Source organism: Mytilus galloprovincialis, chromosome 8 (genome assembly GCF_965363235.1).
Source record: "Mytilus galloprovincialis chromosome 8, xbMytGall1.hap1.1, whole genome shotgun sequence".
Lineage (NCBI taxonomy): Eukaryota > Metazoa > Mollusca > Bivalvia > Mytilida > Mytilidae > Mytilus > Mytilus galloprovincialis.
In genome coordinates, this window is record NC_134845.1 from 26,987,358 (window position 1) to 27,013,987 (window position 26,630).

A 26,630-nucleotide genomic window follows, 5' to 3' on the forward strand; every position below is an offset into this window, starting at 1 on the left:
TTTATTAAAATGATGAAGATTTTATAATTTTGTATCGAGATTTCATTTATATAATTCATTTTGCATTTAACGCCAAATTAAACTTAGTCCATCAGTGACCCTAGTTGTATTTTGAAAATATCTTTTTGTTATTTATAAATATTAAAGGGGCTTTTGTCATGATAAAGCCATTCCACTCGGACGCGAGGAATATTTGTTTGCGCGTGTTTCCTTTTTTTTATTATTTGTTTGCTTGTTAACATTTATGAGAGGCAAAGCTCTATTAATTTTGTAATATCAACAAATATTATTAAGATTTCCCCACTATACATACATTTTTTAAAGTTATAAGTCATTGACATTCATTTCAGAAATGTGAGTCAGTTTTAACATGATTTGTTATGCGGTCATAACTTGAGGTACTGTCGGCATTCCAATGGGAACCAATTGTGCCCCTCTTCTTGTCGACTTGTTTCTTTATTATTATGAGACTGACTTCATACAGGAACTTCTTAGGAAGAAAAATAAGAAGTTACCAATATCCTTTAACTCTACTTTCCGCTATAAAGATGAGGTTCTTTCACTAAATAATTCAAAATTTGGTGACTATGTTGAACGCATCTATCCCATCGAACTAGATATAAAGGATACAACAGATACAATTAAGTCGGCTATCATCAAGAAATTGACAATGAGGGTCGGTTGAAAACAAAACTTTACGACAAAAGAGATGATTTCAGCTTTCCAACTGTGAACTTTCTATTTCTAAGTAGCAACATTCCAGCAGCACCTGCATACGGGGTATATATCTCCCAATTGATACGATATTCCCGTGCTTGCATTTCCTATCATGATTTTCTTGATAGAGGGTTCCTGCTCACTATTAAACCAAGAGCTCCAAATAGTGAAGTTGAAATGATCCCTTCGTAAATTTTACGGACGTCATCACGAGTTGGTTGACCGTTATGGAATAACCGTTTCACAAATGATATCGGATATGTTCCTTACATCGTAACTACAATCCCCTTCCCTTTCATGAATGTGACCTACCGAATAAGACTATTTACCGGATTTGTTATAACATAAGCATCACGACGGGTGCCACACGCGGAGCAGGGTCTGCTTACCCTTTCGGAGCACCTGAGATCACCCCTAGTTTTAATTGGGGTTCGTGTTGCTTTTTATTTAGTTTACTATGTTGTGTCATGTGGTCTATTGTTTGTCTGTTTGTCTTTTTTCATTTTTAGCCAGGCGTTGTCAGTTTACTTTCGATTTATGAAAGAGGGACGAAAGATACCAAAGGGACAGTCAAACTCATAAATCTAAAACAAACTGACAACGCCATGGCTAAAAATGAAAAAGACAAACAGAAAAACAATAGTACACATGACACAACATAGAAAACTAAAGAATAAACAACACGAACCCCACCAAAAACTAGGGGTGATCTCAGGTGCTCCGGAAGGGTAAGCAGATCCTGCTCCACATGCGGCACCCGTCGTGTTGCTTATGTGATTACAAATCCGGTAAATAGTCTAATTAGGTAGGTCAAATTCATGAAAGGGAAGGGGATTGTAGTTACGACGTGAGGAACATATCCGATATCATTTGTGAAATGGTTATTCCATAACGGTCAACCAACTCGTGATGGCGTCCGTAAAATTTACGAAGGGATGATTTCAACTTCACCATTTGGAACTCTTGATTTAATAGCTTCCTTGTGAGCAGTAACCCTCTATCAAGAAAATCATGATAGGAAATGCAAGCACGGGAATATCGTATCAATTGAGAGATATGAGTATGAGTGTGACTGTCCCTCTGGTATCTTTCGTCCCTCTTTGATGTGCTACTGAAGTTGCTGTTAACATTAATTAATGTGATGATGTAGACAAAATTAGAATAGGACGGGTTCATTCAAAGTACAAGTATAATTTTAAAGCAACATTCACCCCCAAAAAAAAAATTCCATACTAAAACCTTGGTAATATATAAAAAGGAATTATTTTTTTAGATCAATTACGGGTACAATACTACGTTTGAACTAAGCCTTGATGGTGACAATACTAAACAAATATCTCACACTGGTTTCGCCATGATTCATCCTAGTACAAACAAACGAATTTTCGAATTTCCGTCTTAATAGTCAAATATTTGGGGCTGATATCAGTTGCTCCGACAAAGTAAGGAGATCCTACTCGACATGTAGTGTTGCTAATGTAAGTACAAACCCGTTTAGTAGCATACGAGGAAAAGAAGACTGGATTGTGTCTACGACAATTAAAACATATTCGTCTTCATCTATGAAACAGTCAATTCTAGATGAGGTCAGTAAAAGTTTCGAAGGGATATGTTCAACTTCACCATTTGGAACTCTTAAGTATAGCGAGGACACGCGTGACACAGAATGATGCAAAAAGTTCAACAGCTTCGCTATCAACAGAAAAGTGCACGTTTTCTGACTTATCCATCTGATATTTTTATTTCCGTAATATGTTTTCCATTGAGAGTTTCTCTACACATATTAAATTTGGTTGCTTTCAAAGGAAAAACGGCAAACAAAGGCAATTTATGACTCCGATGTGTAAACTTTCAAACATCTTCTTTGAAACTAAAAGACAGATTTTTGAAATGTTAAAGGATTGAGGATTGGTCACTAGTATTTGAAATCCTCTACATAAAATTTGAATTATTTATTTCTGATCAGACAAACATCATATTCCCCCAGAGGCAGAAATAGATTATGATTTGTCAATTTCTTCAATGATAAAGGTTTTTGGTCTTGGGATGTTCACTATATGAAATATTTTGTTCAAAGATTTTTCTATTCCAAGTGTTATATGGATTGAAAATGCGATGCGGAATGTACCAAAGTGACGGGATATTCACAATTCATAAGTCCAAAATAATCTGACACCATTGTGGCAAATAAAAAAGAAAGTCAAGGAAAAGATAAACAAGACCATATAATACTAAATATCTATATAATAACATGTGCTCCGGAAGGGTAAACAGATTCTGCTCCACGTATTCGCACTCGTCAGGTTGTTCATGATAAAAACAAATTTCGCAACAACCTTTGTTTTCTTGAAACTGAATTCCTATATAATTAGTAGACATATTGTTACTATTTATAATATTTATATTGGATCATGTCTGTACCTCTAAACATAGTGTTAATTTATAACCATCGTAACTGTAAAACAAATCTTATCTGTCAATTATCATGAATTATAATAATATAAGGTTCGATACATGCGCTAATCTTATTTCCCATTTTTGAAATGTCACTTTATTTGTTGCCATGTGTTTTTTCCACGAAAGTATTCAAGGCGGGAGATGAATATCATGCTCCTCTATTTATAAGGTAATTGAAAGTTAATTGATAAGGATACGTATAATAAACTCATCATAGATACCAGGATTAAAATTTTATATTTACGCCAGACGCGCGTTTCGTCTACAAAAGATTCATCAGTGACGCTCGAATCAAAAAATTGTTTAAAAGGCCAAATAAAGTACGAAGTTGAAGAGCATTGAGGACCAAAAATTCCTAAACGTTTTGCATAATACAGCTAAGGTAATCTATTCCTGAGGTAGAAAAACCTGATTTTTTTCAAAATTCAATGTGTTATAAACAGTTAATTTATAATTATGAATATATCAATGATTACTCAAGTCAACACATAAGTACTGACTATTGGGCTGGTGTTACCCTCGGGAAAAAAAATTTACACCAGCAGTGGCATCGACCCGGTGGTTGCAAATAAACTTATCATAGATACCAGGATTAAAATTTTATATATATTTTAAAGGCCGAAATACCATACTATAGATAAAGATACTATCTACCAAAACACACATTTTCCGAAATTGACACTTTATGAATACACATCAGCATAGGATAATTACATGTATCAGGGGAAAAACTTTTTATTCAGATAAAGATCTTCAATTTAAATGAGAACAACACATTTTCCTCTTCATGTTGCAGTAGGAATGACCAGTAATTACAGAAGGTTGAGTTCAATTTCCAATGATATAAGGTTATATTACATAATTTTATATAAGGTTGATATACGTTTCACTACAAACGTTTCATCGTCTTAAATGGTATAGTCCAGCGGACTGAAAAATGCCTTCAAGTATGATTAAAGTTTTCATTATCTGATAGTGTTAGATGGTAAAAACCCTTATGCTAAATCTTATATACGATAAAGAAACAAACGTAACAAGATATGTGATCTTTTGACGGTGCATATAAGTGTTATGGACTCACATCCTAACCCCAAAAAATATTTCGAATAGCTCATTTTACAGTCAATAAATATGAAAATAAAATGCATTGTACGAATGCCCTGCACAATTCAGAATATCTAAAACTTTCTTATGGAGAAAGTATGTGACAGCAGAATTATATACATAAGTCTATTCATAAGACGTCCCCAGCTAAATAAATGTTTAAAAAACTATGTAATTGGCCGTATTCAAAAAAAAAGAAAAGAAAGGCAAATGATACCAACGAGACATTCAAACTCGTAGTCGAAAAAAAACTGACAATGCAAAAAAAAGAAAATGACCAAGAAGACAAAAAACAGCAAACAAAATAGAACACAGAAAAGTTCTAAAATCTAAACCTTAAGTCTGATTTTACGATTAAGAAAGTGTTTTATGTCAATTTTAATTCATACCAATGGTAATGGCACCTCTCAAAACGGCAAACTCAACGTCTGTTGGAATTATTATATTTTTATCAGGAAACAGTTCTTTAATCCGCAGCTGTATTGTTTCTGACTGTATTATGCCACCAGTTATGATGATATTATTTAAAGATTCCATCCCTCCCATTTCAGTAACTTGATTTACATAATATTTGATCTGATCAACTGGAATGTCAAATAATTTATTCCAGACAGGTAGGCGGATTTTTATCTTGTCGTTAGCAGGGCCGATGAGTGAATCGGTAAACTTCGATTGGCATATCAATTCTGCAAACTCTTTACCTGTTTCCTTGTAGAGTACATTCTGTAAATCCATCGGTAGTTCTAAAGTCACATATCCTTTCTGTCCATCTGATAGAGAACAAATTTTCAGAAAAATGTATTCCAACCATTTTCTTCTATCTTCTGGGCATTCATTACAATACTGTTGGTATACTTTATTCCCAACAATACCAATGAACATTTCTTCAAAGACATCTCTTACTTGGGGCCATCCTACAGCTGGAAAACTAAAATTCAGTTGAATATTTAATGACTGGTCTTTCTGCACTTCACATACACTGACGTCAAAAGATCCACCTGTAAAAAGTTTTCATACTTTAAAAGTCTAAATTAGACATAAATAGAAGTTTCATAAACTAATATGAGAGCAAACAGATACCAAAAGAGCCAATCAAATTCAAAAGTATAAAATAAACGGACAACGCCATAGCTAATAGAGAAACACACAAAGGACTAACAACAGTTAACAAAACACAACATAAAACTATTATAGCAAGTTATTCTGCTTAATGAGGTAACGGATTTGTCTTGGACTCTTGTCTAACTTTTATATATCACCAAATTCGTAAGCCATCGGGTTTTGTAAATTTTCTGACCCTGAAACTTGCCCGAGTTTTGAAATTTTTAAATTTAGATACGATTTTATAACAAAGATAGACAATACATATAAACCGGTATAAACATCAAAAACATTGAAAATCATAAAGTACAAAAAACCAACACTTAAAACTAAAGCGAAAGCAAGAGCTACATTAAGTCAATTAAAACAAAGCAAAGAGTTATCTCTGGAGTGGTAATCAGATCTTTCTCCATATGTGGCGTCCATTGTGTTGCAAAGTTAAGCTGGTGATCCGTCTAATTCGGTATGTCAAATTCGGAAAAAAAAAATACTGGATTCATTTTGTTAATTATCCTCCAGAATCAATGAAGACATGCCCATCTGGTGAAATACATAAGCATTGTAAATGTCTTTGTACTAGATATGAGTGCATTTTGCTATTGCTATTAATGTTTAATAATGTAACTTACTTCCCAAATCTAAGATAAGGACTTTATCAAAACCTTGAATATTTGGCTGAACGTTTTCGCTTCTACACAAAGCTACTAATGCATCTGTTTCTGACACTATCAGCAAGTTTCTCTTTGATATTCCTGCCTTTGGAATAATATTGATTAATTGTAAGGCAGAAGTCCTTGATTGTTCAAATAGTTAGCTTACCATTTAAGGATATACTTACGTGAGTGTTTTTCCCATACGATACAAGGCAAAATATTTTGAACCATAACACCTATTATTTGTTTTACTATAAGACTTAATAGCCAATGAAAGGTCATTTGAAAAAAATTAAGCAGATTCTTGATTTTCTTTCTTTTAATTTGAGACAAAATAATACCAATGCATATATAAGTTAAAAGTCCGAGTCAGCCTTTTACCGCCATATTTTATAAATCAAAATCTCGAAAAGGAGCTCCATGACCTATCAATATTTTTAGCTTATTTTGATCCTTAACCAAAACTCTTCCAGCTTAAAGTATCCATTTTAAATTCTTGATTTATCTATTTCGCCTTAGATCCTCTAAGTTTATCCTTAATACACTACGCTATTCATATTTGTTTTTACATTTTACACATCAATAAAAAATTGCATGACATGAACAGTAGATAAACACTGCCACCCTTGTATGTTTTGTCAAAAGTCAGAAACTTTGTCAGGAGTTGACATATGTCATATTTTAAAATGTTTCATTATTTATGTGTTTGTTAAATGACAATTCTTTGCGTTATTCTATTAACTTTATTTAGAAGTCTTTTTTCTGATTTGTCAAATACATATATTTCTTAACAAAACAAAAACATAAATGTGTTGTGTATAAACTATAAGAGGAATACAATGAAGATAAATTTCAAAATCTCAATTAACATATGACCTAGATCAAGACAAAACAAAAAAATTAAAAGAAAATAACTTCAATGTGTTTATATGTTTCCATTTGGAACATCTCATATAAAGAACGAACTGATTTCGATATTTTGGGGAATATTAGGGGATCTTCTTCTTTCGATCATGAGTTGCTTATACATCTACTACATATTATAAGTTCTGCCAAAGGCATCCAAAAGGTTAAATATCGTGACTGAAGGAGTATTGTTTCGTTGGTACTCATACCGCTTCTTTTTATATCTATTACAACGTTTATATGCTATTTGCGTACCTCAATTGCAGCTTGTATCATAATTTGTTGTGTTTCAGCAGTTGCAGACGGTGGTAATGTTATAATCCATCCAACATCATCTTTACGGAGGTCTCCTCTTTCCATGGAATTTTTGATTACATCTTTAAAATATTTAATAGTCAGGGAATATATAAACCATGCAGGCAGTTCTTTTGTGCCATCTAAAGTTTTCATCTGTATCTCGGATTTCTCATCCTATGCAAATAAACCATATTGTAAAATGCAAACGCCATGTTCATTAAATCGGTTTAACCCTCTGTGTACTAACCTTCATGTTGTATAACCCTTGGTGAGAACTTATTTACCATATAAGTGATTTCTAAATCAATTCACCTTCAATGCTAATCTTTAATGACTCTTTACGGATCAAATTCCGTAACTGAATTGATCACCAATTATGCTTGTCAAAAATAAATCTATTCTGTTTCAGAACGGTTTGTTGTAGCAATGATATCCTCTTTTACATAAAAAGGTACCTATACATGATTTTGCTACAAAGATGATATGGGATTTTAACCTTGTCATAGCAACACAACTGAAATTCGTATATTAAAGTATGTATTGCTGCTTGCCCTTCTAGAGCACGTGAGTTACTCACCAAATCGTCTCAATATAACGGAACTATAAGCAACATTCGTATAAGTGGGAAGTTTAGATAGCTAGATATCTATGAAACCAGGTTTAATCCATGTTTTTTTTTAAAAGGCCTGTACCAATTCAGGAACATGTCATGTTTCTACTCGTCCCATTTTTTTTTCAATCATTAATTTGATTTTCTTGTCACAAGTTCGTGTATCTATGTTCTCAGATTTTATTTTTTTTAAACAAAAAAAAACATCATTGCCGAAACTAATTTCAATTGAAAATAAGAAATAAAAGAAATATATTAATTTTGTGACCCGTTCTATACTCTAACAAAAGTCAACATAGTTTTTGAAGATTCACTTTGAAGCTGCAAACAACTACTGGACGTGACGTGAATGTCGTTTATCGGTTTAAAGATATTTCCCTCTCCCCTCAGCTTAATTAGTCGGGTGATGCTTGCACTGCAAGATGCACTTTTACCGTCACTCAACAGTTCTGACTTCTTATGGTCTAAACTACTCATTCAATTTGTTTTTTGTTATATTGGTTTGTTTCTTCTTAATCGAATTAGTTGACTATCTACCTTTATTATTTTCTAAAAAAATGTTATAGATAAAAATGTATAGAGCTCAAATGTAGATGGTAAGTGAAATAAAAACAAATACACGTCGGATAAAAAGTTAAGAACACTGAGAAGGACCATGCATGTGATATAAAATTCCGCATTGAGACAATCTGGGCAATTATTAAGTCATAATGAAATCATTGCAGAAAGAATGTGTTGAAATTTGTTGAGTTAATATGTGAAATGTAGTTGTACAATTTTTGTAGTAATATACATGATAAGCTCTAAATTAAAATTAAGAGGAAATATATCGATTTTTCATGAACCGTAACAATTGTCTAGTTCATTTCAGTATAATGAAAAGTAACTCATTTGAATTAACAAATTAAAATGCAACATTCTGCATTCCCCATTTATTATTCAACAAAATCCTTTATCAAAATACTATTTTCATTTCTATTGGATTAATCTTCCGATGGAACCCCGAGTTGGAAACTACATGTACCACCGATCTTCAATGACAGATTTACAACAATTCCGACCCGATCGACTCTGAATACTAATACTAAAATTTAATTGCTATGAAACCAAGAAATCACTTAACACTACATTTTAAATTTACATTGAAAGCATATTTCTTAACTGGTTTCACAATGTGTATGCACTGTTCTAACGTTAAATTGGCTTTCTGATTAACTATAATAATTATCGCCACCCAAAGGAAGGTGGTACCTTAACTTTTAATGATTTCATGGTTCAACTAGCAAACAAGCTTACCAAATATATAACCTTTACCTAGTTTACATTTAGTGTCTTACAGTAAATGAAAGCAACAGTAGTATCCCGCTGTTCAAAAGTCATAAATCGATAAAAAAAAAAAATCCGGGTTATAATCTATACCAATAGAACACATCAATTCCAAGAGGTAAACAACTGAACAACAAAACATTGAACTGCACAAAAACAAAAGCCAACATACATAATAACGGTATTGATAACAACTGCCATATTGCTGACTTGGTAAAGATCATTTTATGAAAAAATGATGGATTGAACCTCGTTTTCTTGATTGCCAAACTTCACGTTTATATAAAACTTTCAAGTATATAAAACATTATCAACTTTGTTTTTAATTTGGATTTACACATGACTTTAATGTTAAGATAAATTACTTTAATGATTATTCTTTTTTAAATGATATTACCTTTGATCGGAAGAGCATGGTTTTGAACCTTGTAAAGTAGAAACAGTTCTCGGATTCTTCCTCTTGGCGGTAATGATTTTCTGCGTCTACACCGAAACACTCAAACTCCTTCTTCGAATTTAGCAGTAGGGCTGTAGGTATTTTCTTGTTAAGTTTCTGTTCGGTATAGAGTTGTGGAGATACAAAGCCATGTTTATCTGAATCTTTGTGCAAACCTTTGAAAGAACAACAACATCCGGAAAATAAAGTTCCAACCTCTATGGCAACCAGCATAATCATTGATTTAAATGACTGTTTACATTCACTGAAAGTACATACAGATTATATTTGATATAACAATGAATAATATATTCTTCCTTTTATTCAAATATTTATTCACTGATATCTTTTTAAATATTTTTTTCTAAACACATAATGCATAATTATGATAATATTCCATGGTACACAAATTATCATTTACAGGGCAGATAGTATAATTTCAGAAAATGATAATTAGTTTATTAATTTTTATTTTTTGTGTTTTGTTTTATTCTTTAGTTAAATTTTGATTTGATTTTGTGGTTTAACGCCACTTTTAAGCACCATTTTTTTAAAGTAATTCGTAGTGGTTGAGGAAGCCGGAGTGCCCGGAGAAAATTCATGACCATCGATAGGACAACTGACAATCCTAGTCAATTATGATTGAAGTCGAGTGCACCTGCACGAGCAGTTAAATTTTGAAGATGAAAATAATTGGAATAAGAAATTAAAAGAAAAAATACTCAGGAAATAAATTTAAAAAAAACCCAAACAGATGCTCTGCAGGGCGCAGCTTTATACGACCGCAGTGGTCGAACCCTGAACGGTTGGGGCTAGTGTGGACACCACATTCAAACTGGATACAGCTCTGAATTTGGATTGTGATTAAATAGTTGACACAGCGTAAGTTTCTGACACAGAATGAATGTGGTCTTATGAACTTAAAATGGTTTTTTTAAGCTTTTGAGCAATTCACTATGCTGTTTAATATTAATCCTTTGATATTTAAAGAAATTTTCTTTTTCATTTCTGAAATCTGAAATAAGAAAAATTGAACCCCACCAATTTTTTTTCACCTCCCCCTTTCCCTCATTCAAAAAATGATCTCAATTCAAATTTCTAATGGAGTTTCCAACAATAACTACTCATTTAAATACATCATAAAATATAAAATGTCATACAGTCATGATTTAAGTTGATTTAACTACTATTCTGGACAAAGAAAGATAACTCCAATGCAACATTTTATATTGGCAAATTTCCAATGAAGTGCAACTAAAGTTTTTAGCAAATTTCCACTGGAATTTATTAATAATAAAGTTTTTGGCAAATTTTCAATATACATAATTTAAGAGCAGTTTAGGTGAAATATTAAAATGAGTTTCAATTACCAACCTTACACTGCTTTTAAATTATGTTTTGTACTTAAGTAATTGTCCATTAACCAGGAAACCCTTTTTCCCCCTTTTTGCACCTTATGCATTAACGGTTTGAGCCATAACTCCCAAAGACAATTATTACCATCCCTTTGTGGTATTCCAATATCCCAAATCTAAATGCATGGTTAGATTCATCATATCAAAGAACCCCGAGAATTCAATTTTTGATGAAATCAAATAAAGTTCAATTTTGAACCCTTTAGACCTCAATGTGGACCAATTTGATATCCGATCCTAAATATTATAAATCTAAATACATGGTTAGATTCAGCATATTGAAGAAACCCATATATTCAATTTCTGTTGAAATCAAACTAAGTTTAATTTTGGTTTGTACTTTGGACCCTTTGGACCTTAATGTAGACCAATTTGAAAACGGGACCAAAAATTAAGAATCTAAATACACGGTTAGATTCGGTATATCAAAGAACCCCAATAGTTAAGTTTTTGATGAAATTGAAGTTTAATTTTGAACTCTATTGGTCCCTAATTCGTTGGGACCAAAACTCCCAAAATCAATCCAAACCTTCCTTTTGTGGTCATAAACCTTGTGTCAAAATTTAATAGATTTCTATTCACTTAAACTAAAGTTATAGTGCGAAAACCAAGAACATGCTAATTTGGGCCCTTTTTGGCCCCTAATTCCTAAACTGTTGGGACCAAAACTCCCAAAATCAATTCCAACATTCCTTTTATGGTCATAAACCTTGTGTTAAAATTTCATAGATTTCTATTCACTTTTACTAAAGTAAGAGTGCGAAAACCATTTGTCTTCGGACGACGACGACGACGACGACGCCAACGTGATACCAATATACGACCAAAATATTTTCAATTTTTGCGGTCGTATAAAAATGAGTATGAAATTTGTAGGGGAAAAAAAGAATAATTGGTAGTCAGTGGTTTGCTCTATATAACACTGCATTTATAAAGTACTTGATTCAAGGCAGATTGAACATGTTGAATTGATAGGTTTCAATTAATTTCGCAAATTCAAAAAAAAATTAAAAGTCTCCTGTATTTAAACTTTAATTGTTCTTAGTATTAATACAGAAACTTCAACTTATTTCATTCTCTGTCAAACTGTTCTTGTTGTTGTTTAAAAATAGCTATTGACCATTTGTATGAGTACCTGCAGTAATATGTCTTTTTGAGCATCGACTTGAATAGACATGATATTTAATACAAAGCAATATCTGATTTTGTACTATACAGTTTCTAACATAAAAAATACCATATACTTAAGTCTCACAATTATAATTAGGTATTATGTGTGTTGTAGAGGAAGTTTATGTATCTAAATTACCAACAGAATATGTCCTTTTTTACTTTTCCACAATATGTGTATAATGGGTTCTGGTATTATATTGCAAAAAAAGCCCAAGTTTGATCTTTTCCGTTGAAATAATTGTTAGTAAAAAATAAGTGGTTTATCTTGAATTGAAACTATTGATATCTATTATTGTTGAGTTCGATTTCATCACCACTGACACCAACATTTTCCGTAATTTTTTTTTCGTAGGTTGGATTAGAATTTTTCTCAGTATGAGGTACATACTTAAATCATTTTTCTTGTTTAAAACCAATCTTGTTATTGCTTATATAACAATTCGTTATTAGAGATGTAATATTTCTAATAAAATTTCAGGAAATCTGTACAACACATTTTGTTAATTTTGCAATTTTGTAAGAAATAAATAGGAGAGTAATAAGCCTTCGGTTTTTAAGAAACTGTCGAGATTTATCTCTTTTAGTACTGCAACCAGAGTTCATTTTTTAAAACTTTAATGGTCCGGAAGAGCACACACCTAAATTATATATCGATGGAAAGAGGAAAACGTATACAATAAGAAAAGTTGGGTCGTAAAAATCCAGAGTGGTCACATTTTTGTGAAATTGATGTCAAAGGTCAGACCTAAAAATATCAATATTTTAACCACAAGGACAAAAAGGAGAAATTTTCTGATATTTATTCAATAGAATGCTACAAAAACGATTCAATCATAAGCATATGCTATAAACGATGTTAAATAGACAAATTTTACTACTTATATGAAGAGCTGCCATTACAAAATGGCGTTGATTTGGAACCTTCTGATTTTTTTTCCATTTATGACATAGCAAAAGAAGAAGTGGCCTTGACCTTTTCACATCCATAAACTTTCATATTGTGTATAGTGTTTCACTACAGTATATTACAGAATTATTTTCTAAACTATAAAACACCAGTTTATCAAATTTTTTCCATATTTTTTCAATCTTTGAAAAAACTAAATTCAAGCGCTGAAACAGTAATTTTGCATCTAAAAGGTTGTGTATTTTGAGAAAATTAGTATCTAGTTATAGATAAATACATATTGGGTATTTGCAAAGTCTGGACAGATCAGTTATAACACAAAACATACCATAGTCACCCGAGGCGAATGCGAGGTCTAAAATAAAATCATAAGTGTTACTTATCTTGATTAGGGGTTTGGTGGAGTGTAAAACAAAGTCAGTTTGGTGCATGAACATTGTCTTAGTGATCCTGGTAAAAAAGTTAACTCACCAATTTTTTAAGGGAAGGATGAAAAATTATACAAGGTAATGCCAATTTTCTAATGTTGTAATTCAAAATCAGTCTTGATCCTTATATAACATTTAAAAGCGACACACAATAGCTCTAGTATTGAATTTCATTAAATAGGGACATGAATCAATCTCTTAGTCATCATATGCGGATTCGGTACGCGTATTAGTATTACAACACACTTCCCTTTTTTTTACAAGAACAAGTTCGGCGCAGGACGAGTTTGTTCAAAGCAAAAACAGTTGTTGAGTATAAATGCCATCTGGAGCGTAAATACCGTCTTGATTCGGTCAAACTCGTCAGATATAGTCTTACCTTTGCATAGGAAACACAAAAGCAATCTGAGTACAAAGTTTCGATCAATGTTCGTGACCCATGCATATTCCCATATGCATATGCATGATATATCTGCACCACCAATCCCAAATGTAATAGGGCGAATGTTGCTACAGAAACGATTGATTTTGTAATAGCCATACATTTACAAATTATTGTTATCTTTTGGGACAATATATGGTTCAGAAGCGCCTTTGTCTTATTTTTCATCAATTAACTAACAAATGAACTTTAAAGCCTAGGCTCCGTGTTGAAGACCGTACCGTGACCTATAATGGTTTACTTTGATAAATTGTGACTCATACCACATCTTTCTTTATCTTGCCTCCTATACATTTCTAGGAATGTGATTGGTTAAAAGTGACCTCGTGGAAACCGTGTATATTTGATATTAGGTTAGTAGGGAGGCGGGGCTTATTTCATACACGGTTAGTAGTGGAGTTACGTCCCTTTATATTCCATATAAGGTAATAGGGAGGCGGGGCTTATTTCATACACGGTTAGTAGTGGTGTTACGTCCCTTTAGAAAAAAAAACGAAACAGTACTGAGAAAAAATCTTAAGGTTTCAACAGACGAAGAAATTGATGATTAAGATTGAAATAAATTCATAAAACACATTTAAATCTAACAAGTTGTCATTGTTGGCATCTGTTTTTGTAGGATCAATGGAGTTAATCATGTTAATGCTAACTGTTTTGAAGACTTGCTCATTCTGATAGATCACTGGTCTAAATTTTACACGTAAAGATAGTCGGTAAGATAAATTCGTTACATAGTGTGATAGTGAAGTAATACAGTATATATGGGGTCAGTAAATTCCATATGGGGATTCGAGCTTTGCTCTCACCCCATATGGAATTTACTGACCCCATATATACCGTATTAGGTCACTAGCACACTATTTAACTAATAATATCTATTAAGAAGCTATGCGGGCATCATTTCCATAGAAATACCCTAAACGAGGACATAGCTCATAAGAGCACCGGCGGCAGGGTGAAGTCATTGTTCTTTTTTTAATGTATTCTTGATATTTCAGACACACCTTGGTGTAATTCTGAAAGTCTCTACATAGACTTCAATTTTCCTGCAGCAGATATGGCATCCCTTATATTAAGTTCAGAGCTAAATTCTATATTTCATAATCCTTGGCCCCACTGTGTCTGAATTGAAAGGTGTCACAATATCTAGTTAGTTTTGGAGTTTGGCAGTTTGGTAAGCATCAAAGACAATCTTGGGTAAAAGTGACTTGGTAATGCATGGATAAATGATTACTCACATTAATTAGCACAACTTAAAAGACTGTAAACACGTTTAGAGGACTCAGTTTTGTGTAGTTTTCTGTTTTTTTAAAGGTTTTTATTTTACACAAAAAACCTGTTTTCATATCCAAACTACAAGGAAGAAACTGAGCGCGAGATCGTATAAAAGTGTCAGGTTGTGAAGATACATGTCGATCAGTTTGATCACATATGATGGATTTCTGTTGTTTTTAATTTAAAGTTCCCCAAGGGTGACTTTGGAAACGAAATATGGTCACTTGGTCTTCTCCCGACCGGCAGTAAAACGAAGTGGGACGTCCGTTTGGCAGGGCGGGATGTATCAAGTTCGCAGTCACGTCCGGTCGGAATGGGGTCGTTAAATCCGATGCCTCGTGTAAAAAGAGTGCCACGTTCTTTGCACGTTAAGAACCCTTGCAACAACTTTTTGAGGGGTCCGTAGGTGGCCTGTTGGAATGGAAAACTTCTGTCCCAATCAAATATACTATCATTTTTCAGTGGCAGTTCAAATTTTCCCGACCATCATTCCGAATGGCCTCTATTATTACAAGACCTACCTATTGTTTTATTGTTAACTTGTTCTCGTCCTCAACATGCATGAAATATTTGCCACTCGGAGTTAAGCAACCAACAATCAATCAATCAATCTAATTTAAGACGCAACCATTTTGCCTTCTGGTGCAAGTCTCATAACACTGATGATTCACCCATGGAAAGCAGAATATCAAGAGAAGTTGGTTGTAGCATCACCTTGTCACACACAAAATCTCTGCGAAACTTCAATAGTACTTTTCCCCCGACCATTTGCATGCATATTAATTGCTCTGAGGTTAAACATTGACATACAATGTATTTTCACACATTATCAACTATAGTCATTATCCGGAAAAACCTTTTATCCGAAGGATTTGGTTAACTTTTATAAAAAGTCAAAATTTTATTAACAAAAATATAACTTATTTACAGAAAATACACGAAAGAACTACTACATATATTAAAATCACTCAAAAGTAAATTAACTTCTCCTACAAAATCTACATAATCACATCGAAACTATCAAATTCATTGTGAAGGAAAAAATAAATGTTGGAGCTGATTGACGGATAGGAAATTTCTGTAATTAAAAAAGGTACAAATGATGTTTTTATTTTTGAGTTTTTGACAAAATTGTTTGGAATTTGCCCAACAAAATTTGCATGCAGTATTGCAATAATATGTTTTGTCCTCTCAAATGTCAAATACTGTTTTTGAATCATATGTTTTCTCGTTTTAAAAACAAACGCGTTAAATTTTAAATAATTTCTACAATCTACATACTAATGATACATGTTTAAGACAATTATTATTATTAAAATGATAATACCAGTTATTTCACGTTTAAAAGTAGAGTTTAATGTTAAGATATTCAAATTTGGCCATTTTGGTTGGTCAAATCTTTGATTCTTTCATATTCAATTATGTAGCTAATATCATCAAAAAAGTCAAACGATATTTGAATACTACCTACAGACCCATTGTAATAGTATGCTATATTAAAGTCTTTGTGGTCTCGAAGTCCCTACAGTAGATGTCTATTTTTAATTGTGATATATCATCATACAAGTTCACATTGTTCTTCCTTTATTCATGTCTTACCTAAATTATCAGTTCCATATTAGACTGTGCATCATAATTCAAACCTCAAATGCTAACGATGTGTATATATATTTTGGGCTTTGAAAAGGTTGTAGCGATACTTTCTTTGTTCAAGAAAACAAGAACAAACATAGTTCAGATGAGAATAAACTAAATCATTTGCACTGTGGTTGAGGCTTGTTTATATTGTCAATCGTACCACATATCTGTATATCAAAAGATTTTGGAGTTACATTTTCTCGACAAAAAATATAATTTCTTGAGCTATAGCTATAGTCGACAAATATATACTGTAGGTAAGAGATGTGTCACATATATACATGTATGGTACTCAAAACATTTTTGTTACAAACAAAATTAAAAATTAATCACTGAAACGTTTGTGAAATCTGGTGCACTAGAACGTCAATCATAGAAAAGGGGACGGGACTGTAGTTTCTAAATTTGAACCATATCCATTATCTTCGGTGAAAAAGACGGTCAACCAACAAGTGATGACGTTCGTAAAATTTTAAAAATTACCACTTAGATGTCTTGGTTTAATAGCTTCATTGTGAACAGAAACCTTTAATCAAATAAATCATGAAAGGAAATACAAGCACTGGAATATCGAATCCACTTGGAGATATATATTACGTATGCAGGCGCTGCAGGAATGTTGCTACATAGAAATAGAAATTCAAAATTGAGAAGACGAAATCATAACTTTTGTGGTAAAGTTTGTTGTTTTTTACCGACCCTCATTGTCAATATCCAAATGTAAGTCAATATATTGAGAGACTTAATTGTATCTGTTGTATCCTTTATCTCAAGTTCGGTGGGATATTTGCGTTCAATATAGTCACTAAATTTTAAATTATGTAGTTAGAAAACATCATCTTTATATGGTAACGTAAGGTCAAAGTATACTATCAACTTCTATTCCTTCTACTTAAGAACTCGAATTTCCTGTAGCAAAACCTTTCGGAAATTTGGCCTTTAATGCATCTCAACTTCGTAATTAATTTGGACTTTTAACTTTTTGATTCGAATATAACTGATATCGATACATGTTTTTAGACGGTATGTTTCTGGCTTGCATTACTATAACCTGGTATCCTTGGTGTGATTTTTTTTTTCAGTTGTAATTCAATACAAAATTGATTAACTTTTTTTAAAATTCTTAGACATAAAGGCAGCGGACACTTTTTTTTGTTTTATATATAATCTAGCTAAAATGGCAATTTTTCTACTGATTAATGCGTAATTAAAAACAATTCTGGTTGTCTTTAATATTTATTTTTTTATGTTGAATTCAATAAAAATAACACTTTGTAAAGTTTTACACGATACATATAGAAACAAAAAACAATCAAGAAGTACAACAAGACTGCTTATACAAAGTTTATGTGTTAACTGTGTGGGATCAGACACTTATTGTACCTTCGCAGGTACATAATCACAGACTTCGTTACTGGCGTGAACATACGGATTTGTGTTATCAAAAATTGCTGTTGCAAATTGTTGAAAATGATTTATATTTAAGGAACGTATCTTCCTCATGCAATGATTCTTTGCCCTGATAGGGCTATACTGTTTTGTCCTTTTTGTTTTATATCTTATCTTTTTATAAGCCTTGGATTTTCAAAAAGTTTTGCCTCGACCATTACTGAAGAGGCATTGATTATCAAAATGCGGATCCGGTGAATAAAAATTGCTTCCGTATACTAGTAAGTTATAAGATGTATATGATAAAAAATAATATAACAAAGTAGATGATTACGCATTGTTTATTCATTAAAAAGCACAGGGTCATTTATCACATCAAAATAAATTGAATTTTTTTAACAAGGTATAAGCTAAGGCTCCGTGTTGATGGTCGTACTTTGATCTATAATGGTTTACTTTTTTAAATTGTTATTTGGATGGAGAGTTGTCTCATTGGCACTCACACCACATCTTCCTATATCTATAAGCATTGACACATAGCGTCATATCCTGTTGTAGTTTTCATTTGCAACCAAAGTCGGTAATTGATAAATGAACTGTTGCAAATTATTAGTATATCTTTTCTACTAAAATTAAAATCCAAAAAATACTGAACTCCGAGGCAAATTCAAAAAGGATAGTCCCTAATCATTTCAATTAGTTCAATACTTGAAGACGGCAGTTAAAAACAAATCGTATTTCTGAGCAGTGAAACATTATGACTTCAGTTTACTTGGCATCCACTTATTTCAAGTTACACTTTTTCCTTATACTTTCAGAATTTTATCTAACTTAATACGTTAAATTATCCCAAAAACTCTTATGCACATAATTTAGAATCATTTAACGTATAAATGACACATTTCTGTCTTTTTAGCTTTTGTGATTAGAAACTTTCAGAATTTGATGCATGATGGAGTCATACCTGTCCAATTAACTTTAAAGCTGCTGCATCAATCTCATAATCAAATGCAGACAGCATACACTCTTGATGATTATCTCAATAACTGCTAGGTTAAAGCGCACAAATGATTCTAGTACACTTGTTTGAGTTATTACCCATACTCTTGGCCTACCCTCTTAAAGATCAATCAAAATTTATATAGAAATTTAAATATTTAATTATCTGCAAGTTAATAATTTCTCGTTCCATTATTGAAATGTGCTGTGTTACATTCGATAAAATTCGAAAATAAAAACATACCCAGTGACAAAACATCACACAATAATAATAAGTAATAAGTAAATGTTTTTTTTTTTGTTGAACACAATTAAGGCTTTATTAATGGACCATTGCTAAAAGAGGGACGAAATATACCAGAGGGACAGTCAAACTCACAAATCGAAAGTAAACTGACAACGACATGGCTTAAACTGAAAAGGACAAATAGACAAACAATAATACACATGACACAACATAGAAAACTATAGAATAAAAAACACGAACCCCACCAAAAACTAGGGGTGATCTCAGGTGCTCCGGAAGGGTAAGCAGATCCTGTTCCACATGTGGCACCCATCGTGTTGCTTATGAGATAACAAATCCGGTAAATATTCTAATTCGGTAGGTCACATTTATGAAATGGAAGGGGATTGTAGTTACGACGTAAGGAACATATCCGATATCATTTGTGAAACGGTAATTCCATAACGGTCAACCAACTCGCGATGGCGTCCGTAAAATTTACGAAGAGATGATTTCAACTTCACCATTTGGAACTCATGATTCATTTGATTGATAAATTTAACTTCTCTAACGAGTTCCAAATAATGGAATGAATCAAATTGGTTTTAACAAAGGAAAGACATTACTTTACCAACAGGCATTGAAAAGTACAAAAGTAGTGTTCACATGTGTACTTACCTGAATCCTATCATGTTAACAGGAGGAAGCATTGTATGTTGCTTCATCATGCATTCTACTTGGAATTTCAGTCGATCTATTTCTTCTCTATTCTTAATGTTGACTTTATCATGTTGACCTGTAAACGACGTAATGTTGTGTTTCACATCATTATATTCGTCTTTTAGTTTTGTAAGCTCCTCTTCTGTTTTCCGTCGCATTCTGAAATATATTTGTTCAATTGTTCATTGATGTATATACAGAGATTGTCTAAGAATATCATTATATCAAGCTGTTTAGTTTGTGACTTCCTACAAATAAATAAACATTTTGAATATGGTGACAAAAGTACATATTTAGCGGTAGGGAGGACACTTTATTGGGAGTGGACGATTTTTGATGACAGGTGCATGAATTTAATTTACAATTATTTCATTTCTTTCTGTTTCCTTATATTTCAATGTTTTATCATTTCCCGATGCTTTCTTTGTCGAAAAATATTTATCTCATTTCCGTACTTTCGAGGCATTGTGCATGTCCTTATTTTATTTGATTGGCCGGCATTGATTTTCAGAGGTTTTTTTTCTCGATAATAATATATTTTTTTTCTAATATGATTTGAAACCTACAAATAGACAACGTCCATTTTTAAAGTAAAACAAATAAACTAAAACAAATGAACAAAATATTTTTTTTAACATTAATATCATTTGATCAACATTCGATTTTTTTTCTAAAAAGTCTCTTTTTATTACGTGGGTTCTTCTTTTGTTTTACAATGGTCAGAGTAAGAGGAGGATATGAGTGACACAGAACTCTGATCTTTTGCACACACACAGTGAAACGTTGGACATTACGTTTTCGCATGCAAATGGGATAATTAATTTTATAATGTTTGGTATTTTTATTTCAGTTATTTTTTTTCTTTATATACAAGCATATTGAATTCAATTCAATCAAAAATCACTATATTTTAAGTCCTGACCAGTCCACGCATTTATTTTTTTATGATAATCTGTAGCAAAATAGAAATGTTACTATCATTGTGAGCAACATAACTGTGAATAATAATTATTTGAATTTTGTAAAAACGTTTATTACCTTTCTCCTAACAACAAAACTATTACTAGGTATATTTGAATTTTCCTGGGTACGTTGTTTTATTTAACGCTATTGTGTCCCTGGTTAAAGTAGTCTTTTTAACACTGTCCCTTAATCGTTTTTATGACAACCTATACGGTCTATGTTTTATGGCGTGAGGAAATAAGTTTTATCCGAATTAGACTGGGAACAAATAATGTTGATATAATGTTAACACGAGCATGACAACACTACTTTTTACGGACGTTATGACAAAACGGCTTTACTTTTTGATTCGACCTTTTAAAAAAATCTTTTGGCATAGCTAGTTTTTATTTTCTATGATCTAACCAATTGTAAAAAAGATATAAAGTTCTTGGCAGTGTGACAAGACGGCTATATTTTTTTGAAGTTATTGCGGAAATGACTTAATTGGTGTTTCCGCCAAGAAAATAGCATAAACAAAGATTAAAGTAAATGAACCTTCGTATAAATATGTTTACCTCTCAACTTTTCCAATTTCAAGATATGAATGCACAAATGCGATATACGCATATGCTTATACATTTTTCAGACCGTTTTCGCACATAAATTTTTCCGGTTAAGATTTCAATTATCTTGATTTTGCATTAACATGTAAATGACTATAACAAATTAAATCAATTGTGTTGTCAAATATTACGGTGATCGGGAGAAAAAATAGATATGAAAGACACATAACTCTAATATTTTGCCCACACAATATGACGTTGAATATTACAGTTTTAAAATGGACAAAAAGGTGTATTAGAGGAGCTGATTTTCTCATAACAGATAATTCTATATTCTGTTTAATGTTGTGTGTTCAAATTGTTATATCACGTTTAAATTCGTTACACAGTGTGCTAGTGACCTAATACGACTTATTCTAAGTCACTAATTTCCATATGGAGTTTGGGCTTCACTAACTTTCATCCCATATTGAATTTACTGACCCCTTTATATATCGAAATCGATCGCTAGGACACTGTTAATAATAATACTGTGCAAATTATTATATTTTTGTTAAAGCTTTTAAATAACTTGATTCAGTGGCTTATTTTTTGGTATATCAACCCGAACATATGTCGAGTCACAGCTTACATAGAAAATATGAAATTGAACGCTGCGAGATGGTCTCAATGTATTGCAGGGATGTCGTTTAAAGCAGGTTGAAAACAACAAAAATATTGCAAGATATTCAAAAGATTACATCGATTGAATAAACTTAATATTGATCACGCTGTCAGTACATAAGGTTACCGGGTTTTTTCCTCAGGATGTAAAAGAGACCAAACTTTGTGTTGGAGATGTTATATACATATGCAGGTACTTACAAATAGTTAACAAATTATAAATTCAAATTCATTCGATGACATCGATATTTACGTATGAAACATAGGTCATAGACTTACGGAAAAGAAGATTCCTAATCATGGCTATCCAAAAGCTTCTCTCACCCTTAAAAAATTGATTGTATATGTAAAGATAACACTGTAAGCGTTGTCTGTGTCCAAATTAAACAATATTGAAACAATAGAAAGAAGTTCAACACAATATCTTCCAAATTAGAATACGAATAATAATATCAATATAACACTATAGCTAGTACGGAAATCCATAAGTTAAGCTTCAAAATATTTGAACGTATACACTATCATTAAAGAACACGCCCCCCCCCCCCCCTAATTATTGTGAATAAACCCCTCATAGGTACCAGGCTTTTAAAGACTCAGAAGACTCAGCACTCAGACAGCAGTGACGTTTGAATGAAAAACATAATAAAGAAAGATAAGTAAATAAATACGAAGTTGATTTATTGGAAGATAATGTTTAACTCTCCATGTGAGTTTTTCCTCTTTCTAACTCATGTACTTTCTTCTTTTCACGCTCTAATAAAACAACATTTTGACTAATTTCTTGTCGGGTATTCAGTAATTTGGCATCATAACTTGCTTTGAGTTTGATTATGTTGGTTCTCGACTCATCATTTATTTTCTGCAAGTTTTCAATTGTGTCATCTTTCGTCGTTGAACATCTACATTTTAAAGGAAATCATTGCTTGGGATGTTTACAAAATTAGATTGTCACAAAAGAAAATTATCACTTGTAATTGTATATGCTTGACAATTATGTATTTGAATACGATAAAGACAATATGTTAATTAAAGTAAAATTAATGTGTTACAAATATTAATAACAAAGCAGTTTTCAACTCTTAATTTACAGGAAAATTAATTCCAAATGATAATAAATTTCTTTAAAGACTGCTGAAATGAATACGTCTCTCTTTTTCATGCACTTTCAAATGTTTGACTAACATGCACTTTCAACACAAATTAAGTTAAAAAAAATGATATGATGGAATATATTTCACATATCTACAGTGCGTGAACCGGTGACAAAATATTATCGCCCCTGTAAACAGTGGGCTCTTCTGACTAGAGGTAATCGGTAAAGAACAGCGGAAAATGGTGTACATTGTTTACGAGCTTGAAATGAGCTAACACAGACGAACTGAGACGTGTCAACGTAATGTGAATATGATAATGCACCAGGTAAATTATTAATTGTTAAGTTTATCACATCATCGTATCTTCATATGATAGGTAAATAAGTGAATTTTCGATTTTAAGTGTCGTCAGGGTTCAAACCTGGAATCATGCCAACCTTTCATTATTTTTTTTTAATACTAACCTATAGTCGGAACATCTTGATTTTCTCCCAATTTGTAAAGTTAATTATGCTGCTTGACATATATTTTTTGGGGGAAAAAAAATTGATATGCAGTCAAATGTGGCAGTTTTTAATATTTGTTGCTATGTGAAATAAAGGGAAGTAAATTAAAGCAAAAGAAGGCGCGCTTTTTCAAATAGTAAACAATTTAATTCAGATGCATAGTATTTTGTCAAATGATAAAGAATATCGTAGAAACTTGCTAGAAATTCATCTACTTTATAAAAGATATACAACATGACATACTGAAATCTGAAAAGGGGTAAAACCACCATACCTTGAACAAATTCAGTTAAAAAAAAGGGGGGGGGGTAAAATGCTACGAAATTTAGATTTTATTTATTTTTTGTCGACAGCCAAAAGATGATTTGACATGTAACTAACTACTTTTTCAATTTCATTGTAAAGTAAAATTGGCTTTTTTTGGGGTCTCTGTTTATTGTGGTCTGATGTTTTCAGGTTCTCTTTGGATTGCCAAATAATATTATAATCATCTAATTGAATGTTCAAATTATTTTGCAGCGATGGTGTGTATGGAAGGAAGACTGTCAACACAACAGTTCCGGATGGCCCTTTAAATAATTGCTTAACATCAATAGCGATGTAAGATTCAAGTGTTTGATTTAGCACAAGTTTAGCCAGGTTTTCCTTGTAATTGTGGCAGAAAAACCACTAGACAGTGTCATGCATTGAAAGGATATCAAACGGATATTTTATGGAATGATTCTCGTACATATAAAATCATATGCATAGGAATGTGGAGCTAGTGTCTTTCATGCAGCAATTTTTAATTTCCAATATAAACTCTGAAAAGACAAGAGCATAGAAATGTATACCAATGAGAGACATTCTTTGTGAATAAAATCATTCCAAAACTTAAATGTGTCATAAGTGTTGCATTATTTATCAGTAGAGATAATCAGATTCCAGTAAGATTGTCCAACTGATGGTTTTTGTTTGTAATCGTTTTTGTAAATCTTAGTTGTTTTGACAATCCGTGCTGTGCATGTTGCCCGGCTGACCCTTTCAGTGTGAGACAATATTTTGTTTATGATAAACAAAATCACTGATTCAAGACTGGAGCGGACCCCTTTTAGGCAGTTAGTGCGAATCCTTTAGGTTTAAACCATTACATGCAATACGGGGGGAGGGGGAAGATTTTTTTTTACCGAGTCAAACATTTTTCCTAATTATAATACATTGAGATTTAATATATACTTTGCTATATGTAGTGTGTATATTAAAGTATTGCCAACAAAATTCATCAAATTTGGGATCATAATATTGTTTAAGAAAAACCCTTACCCCCTGTACATCATAAAAGTTCATAATCTTCTGTAGCACACGTGCATGGTTAATTCGGATCACATATTTTCTATTCCCATGTTATAAGAATTCGAAGGTTCATATCATTTACAATATCATTCAAAATATTTCTGGGATTTTGTTTTACTATCAACGTTGAACCTCGAGGTTACATTGTAGTAAAAAAAAATCCAATAAAAACGTTGAATGTAAATGATATGCACCTTTAAATCTTATATTGTAGGACTCATGTTGTTCAAACATAATGTGTTGATCAATTATGTTATGATGATTTTGATAAACTTCACATTAGGTAATCTTTCACGTATATTGATTACATTATATCGAGTTGTCCCAACGATATACTTGTCGATGTGCTCGATCATACGGATTTACCGACATTCATATAGACAAAATGACACAACTTTGAAAAATTCTTGTGACGAAACTACATTTCGGAACACGTTAAAAATTGGATACCCAGAAAGCTACATTATTAAGGTTTGATATATATTTTTTTCAAAAAAAAAGAAAAATATGCAGTCAAATCTGGCAGTTTTTTACACACCCCTATGTTGAACAATAGGTTGTTCAATTAACAGCATGTTTGGCAATTAAAAAATCATATATTAACACATTTAGCTTTAACATATACTTTATTTATAGTGGTTGTATAAAAGTTATATAATGGTTTTGTGTTTTAAGAGATATACATCCCTATGCATATCGGGTTTTATGCGTAAATTGTCTCTCCTGTTCTTAGACCTTTTCTATCTCTTTCATAAGAAGAGTGACTTTTCTATTGTTCTAGTGTCACTGGAAATCCCACTGTCTATTTTGACAACCATGTTGAACGAAAAGTATGGAGCGGAATCAGGATCATAAATATCGATTTTAGTATATCCTAAAATGATTTCAGTATATACTAAATTACATTTTAGCATACCCTAAATTGATTTTAGGGTATCCTAAAATGATTTTAGTATATCCTAAAATGATTTTAGTATATCCTAATATGATTTTAGTATATGCTAAATTCATTTTAGGGTATCCTAAAGTCAATTCAGTATATACTAAAATGATTTTAGTACATACTAAAATCATTTTAGGATACCCTAAAATCAATTTAGCATATACTGAAATATTCAGCATATACAGAAATATTGGCGCGGAATCAAGGTCATAAATAACGATTTTAGTATACACTTAATTGATTTTAGTATATCCTTAATTCAATTTGCTAATAGTTTTGTTCACCAATGAAAAGATCGCTTTCTGGACGAGTTGGAAAGACAGTCACTTCGGATCTTGCTGAGATCTGGCAAATGTCCTCTC

At 32.1% G+C, this 26,630-nt stretch overlaps 1 protein-coding gene across 1 annotated transcript in view; it reads right to left on the reverse strand.

Annotated features, from left to right (window-relative positions):
- Positions 1-4,643: 4,643 nt before the first annotated feature.
- Positions 4,644-26,630, reverse strand: part of LOC143043215 (uncharacterized) — a 43,833-nt gene continuing 21,846 nt past the window's right edge. Inside the window, exons 4-8 of the mRNA XM_076215625.1 lie at positions 20,178-20,378; positions 9,569-9,872; positions 7,194-7,409; positions 6,009-6,135; positions 4,644-5,276 (exon numbers count right to left, since the gene is read on the reverse strand). Coding sequence (XP_076071740.1) covers positions 4,657-5,276; positions 6,009-6,135; positions 7,194-7,409; positions 9,569-9,872; positions 20,178-20,378 — 1,468 coding nt within the window. The 3' untranslated portion in view covers positions 4,644-4,656. The remainder of the gene's footprint in view (positions 5,277-6,008; positions 6,136-7,193; positions 7,410-9,568; positions 9,873-20,177; positions 20,379-26,630) is intronic.